Below are 16,896 nucleotides of genomic sequence, written 5' to 3' on the forward strand. Positions count from 1 at the left end.
GCTTATCAGGCTTATTATAAACAAGGATTGATCTTTTTCTAATGACATTGATTGGCTCTATAGGATTTATACCCTTTCAAGATTGGGTATTAAATTAGGCTTACTTCTCTTGTCTGGCATTGAGAGTAAGACCTGTAACAAAAGTTGCTAAATGCATTCTAATGACTCAATTGGACTGCATTCTGCACTATTTCTGATTTGTAAATCCTGAGCTTGACCAATAATCCTATGGTTAGTTAGCAAGTATCTGAAAAAAATTAGATTAACAATTAGGTAAACTAAACATGCAGGTCTAGACATGACTATCATGACTGCTATCCTAGCATTAAAACCAATCACTGCAAGAAATACCTTGACAGTTTGCCAGTGTGTAGAAACCAAGCGATAGTGAGAACACTCAATGCCACAACTGTAAGATGTTCGCTGTAGCACTTGTGGCAGATTCTGCAGTGCCTATTTGGAATGCTCCCCCTTTCTGGGATTACTTGAGAAATTCAAGTTCAAATTCAATAGCTGCAAAACATCGAAACGTGCAGGGGATTTGTTTTTTAGTGACAGTACAATTTTTTTGCAATCAATTCTTAGATGGCCATTTAGCAAATGATTTCAAAAAGATCTAAATCAAATATATTAACATTCAAAACAGTGAAACAATCCTACATAAAACATGGAAACATTAATGAATCAGTTATGCTGTAATAAGTAAGCAACCTAAACCCACGCAGGAGCTGCTGTCCTAACATGTCTCTCTATATTTTCACCCCTTCACTGACTTTCCCACTAAATTCAGGAACCTGAAAGCTCATGATGTAGAAAAATATAATAATATAGCAGTCACTTAACTGTATATGTATACATTTTGGGACTATGCATTTGGTTTCTCTTGAAAATGTATCTTTAAATTAATGAGTAATTTTTGCAAAGACAAGAAAGTTAAAAGGTCTAGTCAAAATCTGATAACTATGGCACTTGGAGGATTGTTAATAAGTTGATAAGAAATTACCAAAAAAACTACTGCTCCATGTCCAGGTGAATCGGGCAGTATAAATAACGCATGGGGTAGTTAATAATAAAATATAAACAAACATTTGATGGGTACTTAGTCCTGTTTTGCATATGCACAAGTGTGTATTATACGCATGGAACTGATATGTGTTTTTTGCATATCCCAACTCCCCCTGAGACAACCTTGGAGAATAACGTCACAGCCAGAGTCAGCCATTATCAACTGTAACCCTGGAGCAATTAGGGCTGAGTGTCTTGCTCAAGGACACGTCGATATGTTTCACTTTGTCGGCTCGGGAATTGAACTAGCAACCTTTTCGGTTACTGGCCCAACGCTCTAACAGCTAGGCTACCTAGGTGATCAAGGCATGGCATGTAGATAACTTGATTTCGGAAAAGTACATGCAAGAATTTGGAACAATGCAGAGGCCTTTGATTATTCCATGCAAAACAATTGCTCACATTTAGCTCCATCAGAGTTATACAGCAAGTAACTGCATGCTTTTCATGATCAGTAAACATCAATTGATGATGTATTTTCAGATTCACAAGGGTAGCCTATCCATTTGGCATGTAGCTAGCTAAGCAACCTGTCATTTAGCTTGCTTTAACAAAGATTAGGCTTTGGAAAGAGCTTGACATTGGCAAGTCCTCATCTTAGTGAAGTTGTCAGTCGGACGACTGTCATCATCACTATAGATTGCAAGCAAATCAAACAATATTTGGACATGATAAATTGATATTTACTGATCTTTTAAAGCATGCCATTACTTTCTGTACAACTATGATGTAGCTAAATGTGAGCAATTGTTTTGCACGGAATAATCAGAAATTTGTAGATCTGACTATGTTCATCAAGAGGTGATGATATTACAACCAAATAGTTAACATTTATTTAACAATCCCTTGAAAACGTCACACAGCTGTCAATGGTTTTGGCAGAGCTTGGAGTCTCCTTTCCCGCCAGCAGGCAAATCTAATCCTCTGCACCTTATTGTGATGTTTTATTGATAATGACATCTTCAAGATGTATAGTTGTTCAAGCAATGTTGTTTTCAGGTATGGTTGAGGAGGGTGTTATAAAAAAATGTAATGACGTAATTTGGGTAAGGAATGTAAAGGTTTGTTCTGCTCAGAATGTTCTATTTGGAATTACGATTTATTTTAAGAGAACAACTGAGTAATCATGTGGTCTAGGACAGAGTCATCCTACCACAAAAAAAGCTCCTTATAAAGTTCAACGTTAAACCCACGATTTGGAGAGATGTCCAATAAGATCAATATAAACGGTCTCTCCATGGACACAACGTGGAATGAATTGTGAACAAGTAAAAATCTGCCTTAATCTCCAGGCTTTGGTTGGTACGTGTTATTTTTGAAGTCATGATAAGGGATTCAAGAGAAATCAAAAGTTTCCATCTTTTGTAAGACACTACAGTCCTGATTGAGTGTGGTGAGGAAGGACACACCTTTGAGAGACATTATTTAAAACCTCAACTCTTATTGTGCCAAAGTAGGAGGCAATATCAACTCTGAGGTATAAACAGTTGAATAGTCTGTTTTTCATGGAAGCCGCTAATCCAGTATTTTGACTCAATTGGCTTGGGGAAGTCAATACAGAAGCATTGGCCATTAAAATTAGAACCAATCCCTGCTACAGAAATTAAATTTAGGTTTGCCAGGCTTTTGAAAGCCATAGAAATGGTGAGTTCTTATCTTATATTCTAAATTGGTGGATGTAGAATAAATATTGGATTTAAGGTTCTCGTATTGTGCCAATTCAAGTTACTTTAAAGGAATTACCATGGATGTTTAATTTTCAAAATGGTTGAAAATATCTCAAACTAATGGTAATGTCAGTCTCAGATGTCATCTTCTTGAGTGACTGCGAATTAAAATAGTCTACAACATGAGCTTCCTTCACTTTACTAGTCACTATACATTTTACCTAAACTTTTCACTAACATAAGGACTAATATACTAGATCTTAGTAGCTGTCAAAGGCATGAAAAAGCATGGGCAATACATAATGCTATAAATATACACAGATGCAGACTACTAAGAGTTATATTATGACTTGTACCACATTTCTTACAAATCATTTTTCATTGATAGTTTTGGAAGGAAACATGGACCAAATGCACATTTCCTCATTTTCAATTATTTCATGATTAAATAATCCTTGTGGAGATTTATGAAATTGTGACAAAAACATGACAAGGAAGTGAAGTCTTCATTGTGACTAACAGGCTTGACTGTGAAACTTGACAGTAAATGTGGTCAAATCAATTAGGCGAGGTGTCCAGGTACAATGCTTGTTATCAAGCTTACAGAATACTCAACACTTAAGGTGGGGTATGCCCGTCTTAACACTGCATTCCTTAATACCAACAAACATACTAAATTAGTACAGGGCCTAACTGTGTGCGCCAGCTACAAGTTCGTGCGTCTACACTAATGAAAAGTATCCGATAAGATGCAGTTTAAAGCAGATTAAAAAAACTCAACATGACAACTGAATATATTCAAAAGACGCCAAAGTAAACATGTACACTTCAACATTCACCTTCTGCTACCATTTCTTTCAAGCCGTCTCCGGATACAGTTTGACACATACATTGCTGCAAGGCAAACGCAGCGTTCCATTGGAAATTAATGTACTTCTGGTGTACCAAAATGCACTGACGCGATTGGTGTGATCGAGGCGTTAGGCCTAGGTTAAGTTAAGATATCACATACCACTGTAGTTCCGTAACACTACATATATGCTATAGTTCTGTTGTCACATCCCTCACATGGTGAGATAATTATTAGATGGCACTAGCAAGGAGAGAGAGAAATCCAGACTCCGTATAAGCCAGGAGGAAATGTGCATTTGCCCTATGCCCTGCTAAGAGAAGTACATTAACTCTAAATAGTATATTTCTAGTATATATTTACATCAGACATTTTAAACGCATTCAGTTAGCATAACCTTACATTATTTAACATTACCGAGTTATAAAAGACAATGAAACGTAAACATTGAAATAACCACTACAGCAGCAGACTTATTGATGAGGAACGCCACCAACAAACATTCTCCAAAAGCCATTTGTATCGCACAAACGGCAGTAGACAACTGGGACAAAAAGTCAACTACAATAAGTATGAGTGTGGTTATGGTGGCAGATTTTAATTCAAGACCATAATTTGGAGTGGTTGAAGTGGATGGCACATGGTAATGATACAGTGCAGCGAGGGAGAGTATTCCTGAGAAGGTTGGGAACTGACTAATTGGCACTGCCATCACCAACTAAGCTGTTTTTTAATAAATCACACAGAAACAACTTCCTCATCAACCCCTCGGGAAAGGGGCTTTATCATGAGTCACCTTATGGACACAGAGGATTTGGATGTCACCCACCGAAATGCAAATGAGCTTATGGAGCAGCCTAACAGCCAAATCCTTACAAAGCTCCATTTGCTGCAGAAGCACCCCGAACGAATCATCAGCCTGTTCAGGCCTTTCATTACAGAGCCATCTGGCACCTGCGCTGTGACAATTGTGTCAATTAGTGATTACATTCAAAAAGAGAAGTAGGTCACTCAGAAATGACCAGATTTATCATTAGTTTCTGCCATGTTTGTACTGATTTGGTTCAGAAAATAATTTGTTTGAGCAAGCATGCTTGTAAAGACACCCTACTGGCACAAACATTTTCTACAACACAACCCAGCACAGAAGTGGCACAAAGACAATCATTGAGCAATACGGGGTGCCAAATTCACGCAGCTAAATTGGGGGGGGGGGGCAGAATGGAGGCCATCTGGTGGAGTTCCCCTTTCAACAATAATGTTGTTGCTGTGGTAACAAAGTGTTGTGTGGTACAGTTTGGTGTAAACGGGCACAGTGAAGTGGGGGACTTACTCCGGTTTAGCACCCTGTATCAAGAGGACGTTGACACACTCCATACTACCAGCCCGGGCTGCCTTGTGGATAGGGGTCTCACCTACATAGTCCTGGAACAAGACAAGGCAAAAACATATCACTATACAAAGTGATAGAGAATCATAATCATGCTCAACCAGTATAATGGGGAGAATGGAAAAACATTATTGCTTGCAATATCGATATACAAGGCATTGTTATTACATTTTAGTAATTTAGCAGACGACTTACAGGAGGGAATTAGGATTAAGTACCTTGCTCAAGGGCACATTCACAGATTTTTCACCTCGTCGGCTCAGGGATTCAAACCAGCGACCAACGCTCTTAACCACTAGGCTATTAACCACCTGAAGCTTATGTTGATATTGGCCACTCATAAATAAGGCTCTAAGTGTCTGCTGAAAGGGGCCATTATCTGTGTGGCATGCTCCAACAGTTGAGCACAGCAGCAACAGTCCTCCAGAGAGACTAATCACAGAGAGAGGCTGTGAAAAGGTGTCTGCTGCCAACAGAGACAGTGGGCACTGGAGACAGCCGCTGAACTCCTCACCCAGCTCTCCGGCACCCCCTCGAGCCAAGGAGAACTGACACATTGCACTCTAGCCAGCAAATCCACCCTCCAGCTACCATCCCGTTCTGCTCCAAGCAGCCAGAATGTAAGTCAGGCTGCACAATTTCACTGTTGGTGAACAGTTAAGGGTGGTGAAGGGATAAGGGGCTCTGTGTGTATGTATTAGGGATGTAACATTCACTGATATGCATCTGTCCCCGATTCAAATGTTTAAGATATGATTGCATGGTTCGGCGGACCCCAAACTGATCCAAATTAAGCTTGCGGTGGTCCAAAAATCAACAACTGTTGCTCATTACTTTTTCTACCTTCCGTAAATACCTAATCTTTTGTGACAACTGATGCGTTTTCCACCTTCAGTGCCAAACTAAGCATGTTACTGTGTTAACAGTCATTGATCTACAAGTCATTTTGCATACCGAACAACCCCAGGGAATATCATTAGCCTAGTCAAACTGTACCCAACTTAGCGAGCTAACCAATGTGAAGTACATGGCCTGTTCCTGATCTTGCACATCTGGGTGGCACCTTCAACATTCAAACACAAAAATGGCTAGATATTAGGCTTTATTAGTTGAGTGACACCCTATGTAATTTGCTAGGTGGTTGTTGTCTATGCGCTGTGAAATTGTTTTAGCATAATAAAAGTAAGCTACTGGAGACAACTCTCAGCTGGCTATACCTGCTGAACAGGGGGGCTTACAATAGTTTGTATTTTATTTTAATTGTTATATTGTTTTATAGGTTCACCAATAGTTCTGGTAGTTTTGCTTTAAACAATCAGGGTGTATTTAGCTGCATGAATTTGGCACCCCGTATTGCTCAATGATTGTCTTTGTGCCACTTCTGTGCTGGGTTGTGTTGCCATGGTCATTTTTAGATACACAGGGTAAAGTTGATCATTTCATAACTAGGACAGGATTCACTTGCTGGGTTTTTCACACTCAACAGGTTCCTGTGTGTATCAAAAATGGTCCACCTCCCAAAGGACATCCAGCCAACTTGACACAACTGTGGGAAGCTTTGGAGACAACATGGGCCAGCTTTCGACACCCTGTAGAGTCGATGCCCTGACGTGTTGAGGCTGTTCAGAGGGCAAAGAGAGGGGGGAGGGTGTACAACTCAATAGTAGGAAGGTTTTCCTAATGTTTGGTATATTCAGTATACATCGAATGGAAAATGAATGCGTTTATGTAACAAATATTAGTGCATCGAATCATATCGCAGTAAACGAAATCGTACCGAATCGTTTCAAACTAAAACTTACCGTTCCTGAATTGTTTCGGAGCCATGTATCCAGAAGCGTATCAAATCGTCTTAAAAGGGAACGATGTACATCCCTACTATTTATTTGTGTGTATGTTTGTTGCAGGCCAGTGTAGCGATGCTCCCCCATAGCTCTGAGGCATCACAATCTTCTCCTACTTACCCCCATTACATTGGATCAGACTGCTGAACTTGACCCATAAAACCTCTAAATGTCACAGTGGAGAGAGCCAGGTGGAAAGGATGAAGCAGTAGAGAGTTATGCAATCATGACCTCCTAATCTGAATTCCCGAGCAGAGCTTCCCTGGCTGCTTCCTTTAGGTGCTTTTAAAAAAAAAGGTAGTCACAGACAAACAGTAGCACTGGCAGGCCGGGGCAGACCCTATTTAAGCTGTGGTCATGACACGGCTGCCTGCCTGTTGGCTCTATGCTGTGACTCAGAGGCCATACATAGTCTCTAGTCAAACAGTCTGGTGTGACGTGAAGAGACAGTCTCAGATAAACCGACACACAGCATGAACTATAGCTCTGTCTCCCAGAAAGCCTGATCCCTAGATAGTAGGATAATTCTGGCCTACGTGGGCCGCATGGAAAAGATAGACAACATAGGTTTGACTCACTTTTGCAAACAGGGAAAGTACTTGTAGTCTGTCTTGTTATTTGGTCTATCCAGTCATAAGTGCCATTGTCTTGTAACCTGTAAGACTGAGACCCACCTGTCTGTTGATGTCGGCCCCTGCCTGCAACAGCCACAGCACACACTCTGGGTGGCCTCCAAAAGCAGCAATGTGTGCGGGCGTCTGGGCAAACCTCGTCGTCCTGGCGTTCACCTTGCAGCCCACCTGCACCAGGCACATTACACACTCCAACTGTAAAGAAAGTGAGAGTGAGTCAACAACCAATCACAAAAGCTTTTGTTGAGAGCAGAGTTAATGATTGACAAGACACACAGCCATTACGCAAATCACAGTGAGATTATCACTACAGACTTGTATTCAAAGCTCTATGTCATTACAGAAACCAAACCACAGCAAGGAAAGTGTGTTTGTTTGAGGTAAACCCCAAAGGCACACTAACCAACCAGTGGCATCTTTATTAGGGCCTGGACAATACCAGTATCGCAATATTGTTTTCATGACAAAAAATGAACACACGAAGAGCAAACTCTTCCGTGCTTCTACACCAGCATTGCTTGCTGTTTGGGGTTTTAGGCTGGGTTTCTGTACAGCACTTTGTGACATCAGCTGATGTAAGAAGGGCTTTATAAATACATTTGATTGATTCTGTCCTTTAAAAACCTGCTGTGTCAAATAGTGTGCTATAGCTTAGAAAATGTGACTCTGGATGACAACATAAATTGTTTGTTTCCAACATTAGGGCTGTTTTCCTAAAGCAGTTCAATACACAACGTGTTTTGTTTCCTTGCCGCGATAGTAATGAGTATCGCGATACTGGCATTATCCCAACCCTAATCTTGTTGGTGTCCTTTTTTCCCCCTGTATTGAGCTTCTTGTACAGAAGAGGACACCTAAGCCCATATATGGTCACAGTATAGGGGCTTCAACTGCAGTCACTCCCACTGACTTATGTTCAGGCCAGCCTCTGTGTGGGAAGAGTGGGCACACCCAGCCTAAGCAGTTTTGGCGGGACACACTGCAGTTTTCCTGGCAAACAAAGACACTTTAACCCCACCATATCAAATAATGTTGTCTGGGAGGACCTGTAGCCTAATAGCTCTGCAACAAAGACCAGGCCATGAGTCATAGTTGATATTGTACTGAAGTCCCACTTCAAGACAGGGCTTAGTAAATACAGTACATGTAGTTTAAAAACATGATCCAAGCAGCTGTTCAAAATGTGTGTGCCTGATTGGCTTAACTAAACAATCTCTCTCCCTCCTGTCAAATGTGCATCTCTAGAATGAGAAGTGACAATATGATTAAGATAAAATGCAGATATGATAGTCCGGATGGCCATGCTGTGGACATGGGGCAGAGAACGCTGCTGTTTAATGTTGTTGTTTCGGCTTTGGGCACAATAGTAACTAATAACTGCCTCATTCCTTTCCTCCTGTTCCTTCTCCAACATCTGTGGAACTTTCTCCAAACCACCTCACTCAGGGGAACCTTGCCAGTGACACACACAGAGCTGTAGTGTGACCAATTTGGTCGCATATGCGACAAAATACACATAATGTATTTGGAAAAAATTCAGATCCCTTGACTTTTTCCACATTCTGTTACAGCCTTATTCTAAAATGTATTAAATTGTTCTATCAATCGACACACAACACCCCATAATGACGAGGTAAAACCAGTTTTTCGAAATGTTCGCTAATTTATTAAAATAAAAAAACAGAAACCTCACATTTATGTAAGTGTTCAGTACTTTGAAGCACCTTTGGCAGCAATTACAGCCTCGAGTCTTCTTGGGTATGACGCTACAAGCTTGGCACACCTGTATTTGGAGAGTTTCTCCCATTCTTCTCTGCAGATCCTCTCAAATTCTGTCAGTTTGGATGGGAAGCGTCGCTGCACAGCTATTTTCAAGTCTCTCCAGAGATGTTCAATTGGATTCAAGTCCGGGCTCTGGCTGGGGCACTCAAGGACATTCAGAGACGTGTCCCAAAGCCACTCCTGCGTTGTCTTGGCTGTGTGCTTAGGGTCGTAGTTCTGTTGGAAGATGAACCTTCACTCTGGAGCAGGTTTTCATCAAGGATCTCTCTGTACATTGCTCTGTTCAGTTTTCACTTGATCTTGACTAGTCTCCCAGTCCCTGCCGGTAAAAAAACAACACGACAGCATGATGCTGCCACGACCATGCTTCACTGTAGGGATTGTGCCAGGTTTCCTCCAGCTGTGACACTTGGCATTCAGGCCAAAGAGATCAATCTTGGTTTCATCACACCAGATAATCATGTTTCTCATGGTCTGAGTGTCTTTAGGTTCCTTTTGGCAAACTCCAAGCGGGCTGTCATGTGTCTTTTACTGAGGAGTGGCTTCCGTCTGGCCACTCTACCATAAAGGCCTGATAGGTGGAGTGCTGCAGAGATGAGAACCTTCCAGAAGGACAACCATCTCCACAGAGGAACTCTGGAGCTCTGTCAGTGACCATCGGGTTCTTAGTCTCCTCCCTGAGCAAAGCCCTCCTCCGATTGCTCAGTTTGGCCGGGCGGCCTTCTCTAGGAAGAGTCTTGGTGTTTCCAAACTTCTTCCATTTAAGAATAATGGAGGCCACTGTATTCTTGGAGACCTTCAATGCTCCTGGTAACAATTTTGAGTGTCCTAGCAAAGGGTCGGAATAGTTATGTAAGGTATTTATGTTTATGTTTAATAGATTGGGAAAACATATTTTTTTTAATCTGTTTTCGCTTTGTCATTATGGGGCATTGTGTAGAATGAGAAATTCAATTTAATCAATTTTAGAATAAGGCTAACATAACAAAATGTGGAAAAAGTCAAGGGGTCTGAATACTTTCCCAGGGCACTGTACTTCCAGGATTTTGGCAATTAGGCCCTTTAGTCCGATGACCTTGTGGATACCATTTTTGTCTCTATGTCCAGTATGAAGGAAGTTAGAGGTAGTTTTGCATGCTAGCAGATAGCATTGGCTAGTGCAATGACTGGAAGTCTAACACTAGCCAATGCTCACAAAACGACCTCTACCTTCCTTCATACTGGAAACAGACATAAAAATTGTAGCCACAAGTTCATCTGACTCTGGGAAAGTAGATAAAGGCCCTCCTTGCCAAAATCCCGAACCATCTCTTTAAAAAGATCTGACCCATATCACCAGCGCAATGTTTTTTTCTACCTGTCGAGGATTGTGGGCATGTATTTTATAGAGGGAGCTCTATTACGCTGGCCCAGGTTGAACCAAGCAATGGCCCGTCACGCCACTGAGCGAAAGCAGGGAGGGAGGAGCGCCATTCACAAATCAAACAGAAATCTGCACCGCTCGGTCATGTTGTCAACAAGGCAGCATGGTGCATCGTCCACAAACATGCATCTATTGTCCATTAAATAAATGTTTGAAACTTCAAAACTAGTTATCATTGGAATGGCCGATACAGCGATTTTTTCAAAATTAATCACTTTTCCATATGAAAACAGAATCCTACTCATCACTTAATTACGCAGTGGTGGAAAAAGCACCCAATCGTCATAGTTGAGTAAAAGTAAAGAGAACTTAATTAGAAAATTGCTCAATTATGTCACCCAGTAAAATACTACTTGAGTAAAAGTCTAAATGTAATTGTGAAAATATACTTTGTCAGAAGTAAAAGTATAAAATGTAAAGTTCCTCATATTAAGCAAACCAGACGGCACCTTAATTTGATTTTTTTGCCGATAGCCAGGGGCACACGCCAACATAATTTACAAACTAAGCATGTGTGTTTAGTGAGTCCGCCAGATCAGATTCAGTAGGTTAGACCAGGGATGATCTATAGATAAGTTTAACAAATAAGAACATTCATGTCCTGCTAAGCATTCAAAATGTAATGAGTACTTTTGGGTGTCAGGGAAAATGTATGGAGTAAAAAACATTTTCTTTAGGAATGTAGAAGTAAGTTGTCAAATATAAATAGTAGAGTACAAATACCCCAAAAAACTACTTAAGTATCATTTAAGTATTTTTAAACCACTGTAATTATTCCCTTTTGTTTTGAGCAGAGTTTTGAGCAGACACCATAGGCCAGAGCGTGGCATCTGGCTCACCCCCCAGGAGGCAGCCCGGTTCTAAAACAAATGCAATCACATTACACCCGGCTCAAATTCTTCCCACTGGGGTAACCCGGCCAGAAAAACAAACCCCTTCATTCATAAACCATGTCACAGGTTGTTGTAAAGCTAATTGCGGGCAAGTTTAACCATTTGTTTTACACATTGTTCAGTCATGTTTGTGACCTCATTAGCTAGTTAACAACCTGGTAACATTACCAGTATATCCCTACATTTGGGGGCACAAAAAGAAAGGAAAAGCTAATTCAGGAGATCTATGATCATAGCAATATATGAATGACAGATCTCTAGCATGTTGTCATCAGAAACTTGACTTCTTAAAGACACCGTGTAAATGTTCTAGAATGTATTGCAATAGAAAAATTGTGATTTTACATGTTGAAACCTCATATTACACATTACTGTTTAATTTTTAAAAAATTGTAGCTTTTACACAGTTAAATATTGTTTTTCTTGGGCACAGCATGTGCTTCAGAAGTAGCTAGAATTCAACCGATACAAATAAAACAATTCTGGTGCTCCTAAATGTAATGTTGCGTTCTTAACTTCTTAAAGTTGTGAGTACCAGTGCTCTCAGTTGGGAGCCTGTCAGTACATTTCAATTAAACAAGTCAAAAGTTCGAAATATATATTTTTTGGGGGGGTTACGTAATTTTTTTATGGGATATACTTGTAAAACAAAGTTTGAATAAAGCAATGCCACAGTCATGCAAGACTTTTGAGAAAATGGTTTGTTCCATGAGCACAGTATGCAGAGCAGGTACGTGCAAGTTGTTTCAACTGTAGATATTGTTGGCGGGTTGTTTGCCATTGGCCCATGCACAGCCAATAGAAAACGATGCAGTGCTTTATAAAATATTGGACATTTCCTGAAATAAACTGACAGGAAGGGAAGACTAGCTACTTTCTCTGGAAGACTAACGTTAGCGCTATGGCCCAACTGAAATACTGACAACTAAGGCTTCAACAGCAGCCCGAATGCACTATTAGGACAATCAATGTCGATATTACATAGCTGTACATTCACACAATCTTTGCTTTCAGGTGTGAATGCACGCACGTTTCACGACATTAGGTGATAGCATTTGATTTCACATTATGGAGATGAACAAACACCTAACAATTAGAAAATATTAAAAAAACATTCTTATGAGTGTTGAGACAAATTACGTAAATCGCTGTTCAGCTGTTCAGCTAGACAGCTTGCTACATTGGAACGTTTTAGATACATTGATACTTAAATAAATGGTATGTATATTTGTATCGGATTAGCATCACAAATCGGAAAATCTTCTTTCGAAAATGATAATAGCATTTCTTGCTAGATTTACGCCTGCTAATAATGTGACAATATGAATAATCTCTCTATTGGTTTTAGAATGTTTGCAAGCTACCTTTCCAAAATGTGCTGCCCAATGAATGGGACTCCAGCCATAGACGGAGTCTTCCGTGATGAGGTCTGCTTGGTTTGTGGTGCACTGAAGAAGCGAACACAAAGCAACAACGTCTCCATCCCTGCACGCCCGGTGGAGAGGGTAACGAATGTTCAGCACCTCGTCGTTTGAAAATCCAGACTCTACGCTGACGGACATGGTTGCGATACGGTGTGTACAGATGTTTGGGAGAAAAGTAGCCGTATCAAGTTGCCTTAGTCGCCAAGAATTTAACCCGCTTCGCACGCCCCTACAGGAACATACACAAAGGAAAGGAAGAGATGAGAGCTCGCGCTTTCAACTTGGCGCGAATCGCAAAACACGGACTGTTTTTTTTCTTCTTGGCTGCTTGGTTCTATCAAAACCCGTCATGGAGTCCTTTGTTAAATCTTCTTCTTTGTCGATGAGGTTTAACGGCGGTTGGCATCCAATAAATGTTGCATTACCGCCACCTACTAGACTTGAATATAACTCCCTTAGACTTTGCTTGAGAATTAAAAAATAAATAAATAAGAATAAATAAATAAATACCCTACCATCTAACCCTACACTCACTAAAAACTCACCATCCTACTCAACTGTTTAAATCAATTTAGTCCTACCTCAGGCCAACAGCCTGAAAGGATGGGATACCACCACTTAACATACCCTGTAACTCTTCTGAAGTCCAGTCTTGCACATCCAAATACCTCTGCAGCTGCCACCACAACCTACATTTTCTGCGACTTACATTCTATCCCTGCAGTACAGTTGATAACCATTGCTATAAATGCTAAAAATCCAATCTTACTGAAACATATCACTTGTTGGCCTATCCTTGTACAGATGTACTATTCACACCACTCCTCTCAGGATCCCTCCTCCTTGATCCATCTTCCTCTACTTTCTTCATTGCTTCAGCATACAACAACTTCTGCACTACTCTAACCCTGGAAACCTCAATCTGCCGCTCTTACACCGGACATTTCTGATCCACAGCCCCATGGGCACCCCTACAATTAACACATACCACTATTTTCCCCAATGCTACACATTCCTTTCTCTCATGCCCTTCTGCACATTTCTCACACCTAGGAACCTCCCTCCTACACACCGCTGCAACATGCCCATAAGCTTGACACCTATAACAACTTAATGTATTTGGCACAAAGCTCATACGGGATAATTTATTATCCTAACAGCACTTTGTTAGGCAGTGTCAACATCAAAACGCAAAAGGACAGACAACAACTCTTCCGTTTCACCACTCACGCCACCCTGTCTGCATCGCACCAAAGGACGAGCATCACAAACACCATTAATCTTCCCCTTCCGTTGGTCAACTTTCACATTTACCGCTACCCCAGTAAAGACTCCTCTCAATGGCACCATTTCCTTGAGAGCAAAATAATTCACATCTCTTGTCCCCATTCGTTTAACACGGAGCACCTGCTTCCTCTGACAAGAAAGAAACCCAAGCAATTATCACAAGGCCACTTCTGGTTACCTTCACCGATTCCACAGCACCCACCTCTGTTTTCACCCACCCTGAAACCACAAATGGATCAGCCAAAAGGCAAGGGTCCACTTTTCACTCCTACTGTCAAAGACTCAACTTTATCCTGGGCTCTGAGAACTTCACCAGACCTACCACTAATCTCCCTTTTCCCCACCATGTTTAACCTACTCAGGCTCAACCTCTTCCTCCCTCTCTCTCTCTTCGAACTCCTTTGCCTCTTTTCCCTCCATTCCTCCTCCGTATTCCAAGTATACATCTACTTATGATAATACTGCACTTCTCCTGACATACATCCTGACATCTTGTTCTTGCCCTCTCAAGGGACATCATTTAACCGGCTGTCACAATCTCAATCAGCACAAACCCCTCAGGATGTAGCGCTCAACAGTGCTTCCCACTTCTAAAGCAGCTACTTTGTCTTGATGTTCTTCTTTGTCAATAGCTACCGAGAAGCTTTTCCATTTCAAACAAGCGCACTCTTCCAACCACCATCCACAGACAGTTCCTGAGGTATGACCAGTCCGCGAGCCTCCTCCCTTCATTTTCTACTTCATTGCTACTGCTTCTTCTGTCCCTTTGTTGAATCAGGCTATGCAGTGTCTTTAGAAAGTATCCACAACCCTTGACTTTTTCCACATTTAGTTGTGTTGAAGCCTGAATTTTAAATTTGATCAAATTGAGAATTAGGGTTAGATTTTGGGTTACACAATAGCTCATAATATCAAAGTGGATTTATGTTTTTATAAAAAAAATTTTTACAAATTAATAAAAAAATGAGAAGCTGAAATGTCTTGAATCAATAAGTATTCAACCCATTCTTATGGAAAGCCTAAATAACTTCAGGAGTAAAAAATATGCTTAACGAGTCATATAATAAGTTGCATGGACTCACTCTGTGTGCAATAATAGTGGTTAACATGATTTTTGAATGACTACCTTATCTCTGTATCCCACACATCTGTAATGTCCCTCAGTCGAGCAGTGAATTTCAAACACAGATTGAACCACAAACACCAAGAAGAAGTTTTGTCAAGGCCTCGCAAAGAAGGGCACCTATTGGTAGATGGGTAAAAAATAAAATAAAAACAGAAAGACCAGGGAGGTTTTCCAGTGCCTTGCAAAGAAGAGCACCTATTGGTAGATGTGTAAAAATGAAATTACTAATTACACTTTGGATGGTGTATCCATACACCCAGTCACTACAAAGATACAGGCATCCTTACTTACTCAGTCGCCAGAGAGGAAGGAAACAGCTCAGGGAATCCATGTGGCCAATGGTGACTTTAAAATAGTTCAATGGCTGTGATAGGAGAAAACTGAGAATGAATCAACAACATTGTAGTCCCTCCACAATTCTAACCTAAATGACAGAATGAAAAGACTGAAGTCTGTGCAGAGTTAAAATATTCCAAAATATACATCCTGTTTGCAATAAGGCACTAAAAGTAAAACTGCAAAAACATTTGGCAATTTTTTTAACTTTATGTCCTGAGTTCAACGCATTATGTTTGGGAAAATTAAACACAACACATCACTGAGTACCACTCTTCATATTTTCAAGCATGGAGTTGACTGCATCATTAAATCTGTTTTACCAAATTTCTACAAGCATGTCATGAGCAACCAGAGGGGAAAAAAGTTGACCACCTTTACTCCACACACAGAGACGCATACAAAGCTCTGCCTTGCACGCCGAATCCTCCTGATTCCTGCTTACAAGCAAAAACTAAAGCAGGAAGTACGAGTGACTCGCTCAATATGGAAGTGGTCAGATGACACAGATGCTACGCTACAGTACTGCTTTGCTAGCACAGACTGGAATAAGTTCCAGCATTCATCCAATGGCATTGAGGAGTATACCAACTCAGTCACCGGCTACATCAATAAGTGCATCGACGACGTCGTCCCCACAGTGACCGTACGTACATATCCCAACCAGAAGCAATGAATTACAGGCAAAATCGCACCAAGCTAAAGGCTAGAGCTGCTGCTTTCAAGGAGAGGGACACTAATCCGGACACTTATAAGAAATCCCGCTATGAAAACTATTACAGACTACAAAGGGAAACCCATCTGCGAGCTGCTTTTATGCTTGCTTCGAGGCAAGCAACACTGAAGCATGCATGACAGCACCAACTGTTCCGGATGACTATGTAATCACGCTCTCCGTAGCCGATGTGAGCAAGACCATTAAACAGGTCAACATTCACAAGGCCGCGGGGCCAGAAGGATTATCAGTATGTGTACTCAGAGCATGCGCGGACCAACTGGCAAGTGTCTTCGCTGACATTTTCAATCCCTGACCGAGTATGTAATACCTACCCGTTTCAAGCAGACCACCATAGTCCCTGTGCCCAAGAAAGCGAATGTAACCTGCTTAAATAACTACCGCCCGTAGGCATGAAGTGTTTTGAAAGGCTAGACAAGGCTCACATCAACACCATCATCC

At 41.0% G+C, this 16,896-nt stretch overlaps 1 protein-coding gene across 2 annotated transcripts in view; it reads right to left on the reverse strand.

The window, feature by feature from the left end:
* Positions 1-13,277, reverse strand: part of LOC139413133 (ankyrin repeat domain 10a) — a 29,484-nt gene extending 16,207 nt beyond the window's left edge. Inside the window, exons 1-3 of one of the 2 annotated variants that reach the window (XM_071160218.1) lie at positions 12,911-13,277; positions 7,491-7,643; positions 4,916-5,007 (exon numbers count right to left, since the gene is read on the reverse strand). In XM_071160218.1, the coding sequence (XP_071016319.1) occupies positions 4,916-5,007; positions 7,491-7,643; positions 12,911-13,108 (443 nt within the window). In that variant the 5' untranslated portion in view covers positions 13,109-13,277. The remainder of the gene's footprint in view (positions 1-4,915; positions 5,008-7,490; positions 7,644-12,910) is intronic. The other variant, XM_071160219.1, reaches the window with a different exon arrangement.
* Positions 13,278-16,896: the final 3,619 nt, after the last annotated feature.

This window comes from Oncorhynchus clarkii, chromosome 7 (genome assembly GCF_045791955.1).
Source record: "Oncorhynchus clarkii lewisi isolate Uvic-CL-2024 chromosome 7, UVic_Ocla_1.0, whole genome shotgun sequence".
Lineage (NCBI taxonomy): Eukaryota > Metazoa > Chordata > Actinopteri > Salmoniformes > Salmonidae > Oncorhynchus > Oncorhynchus clarkii.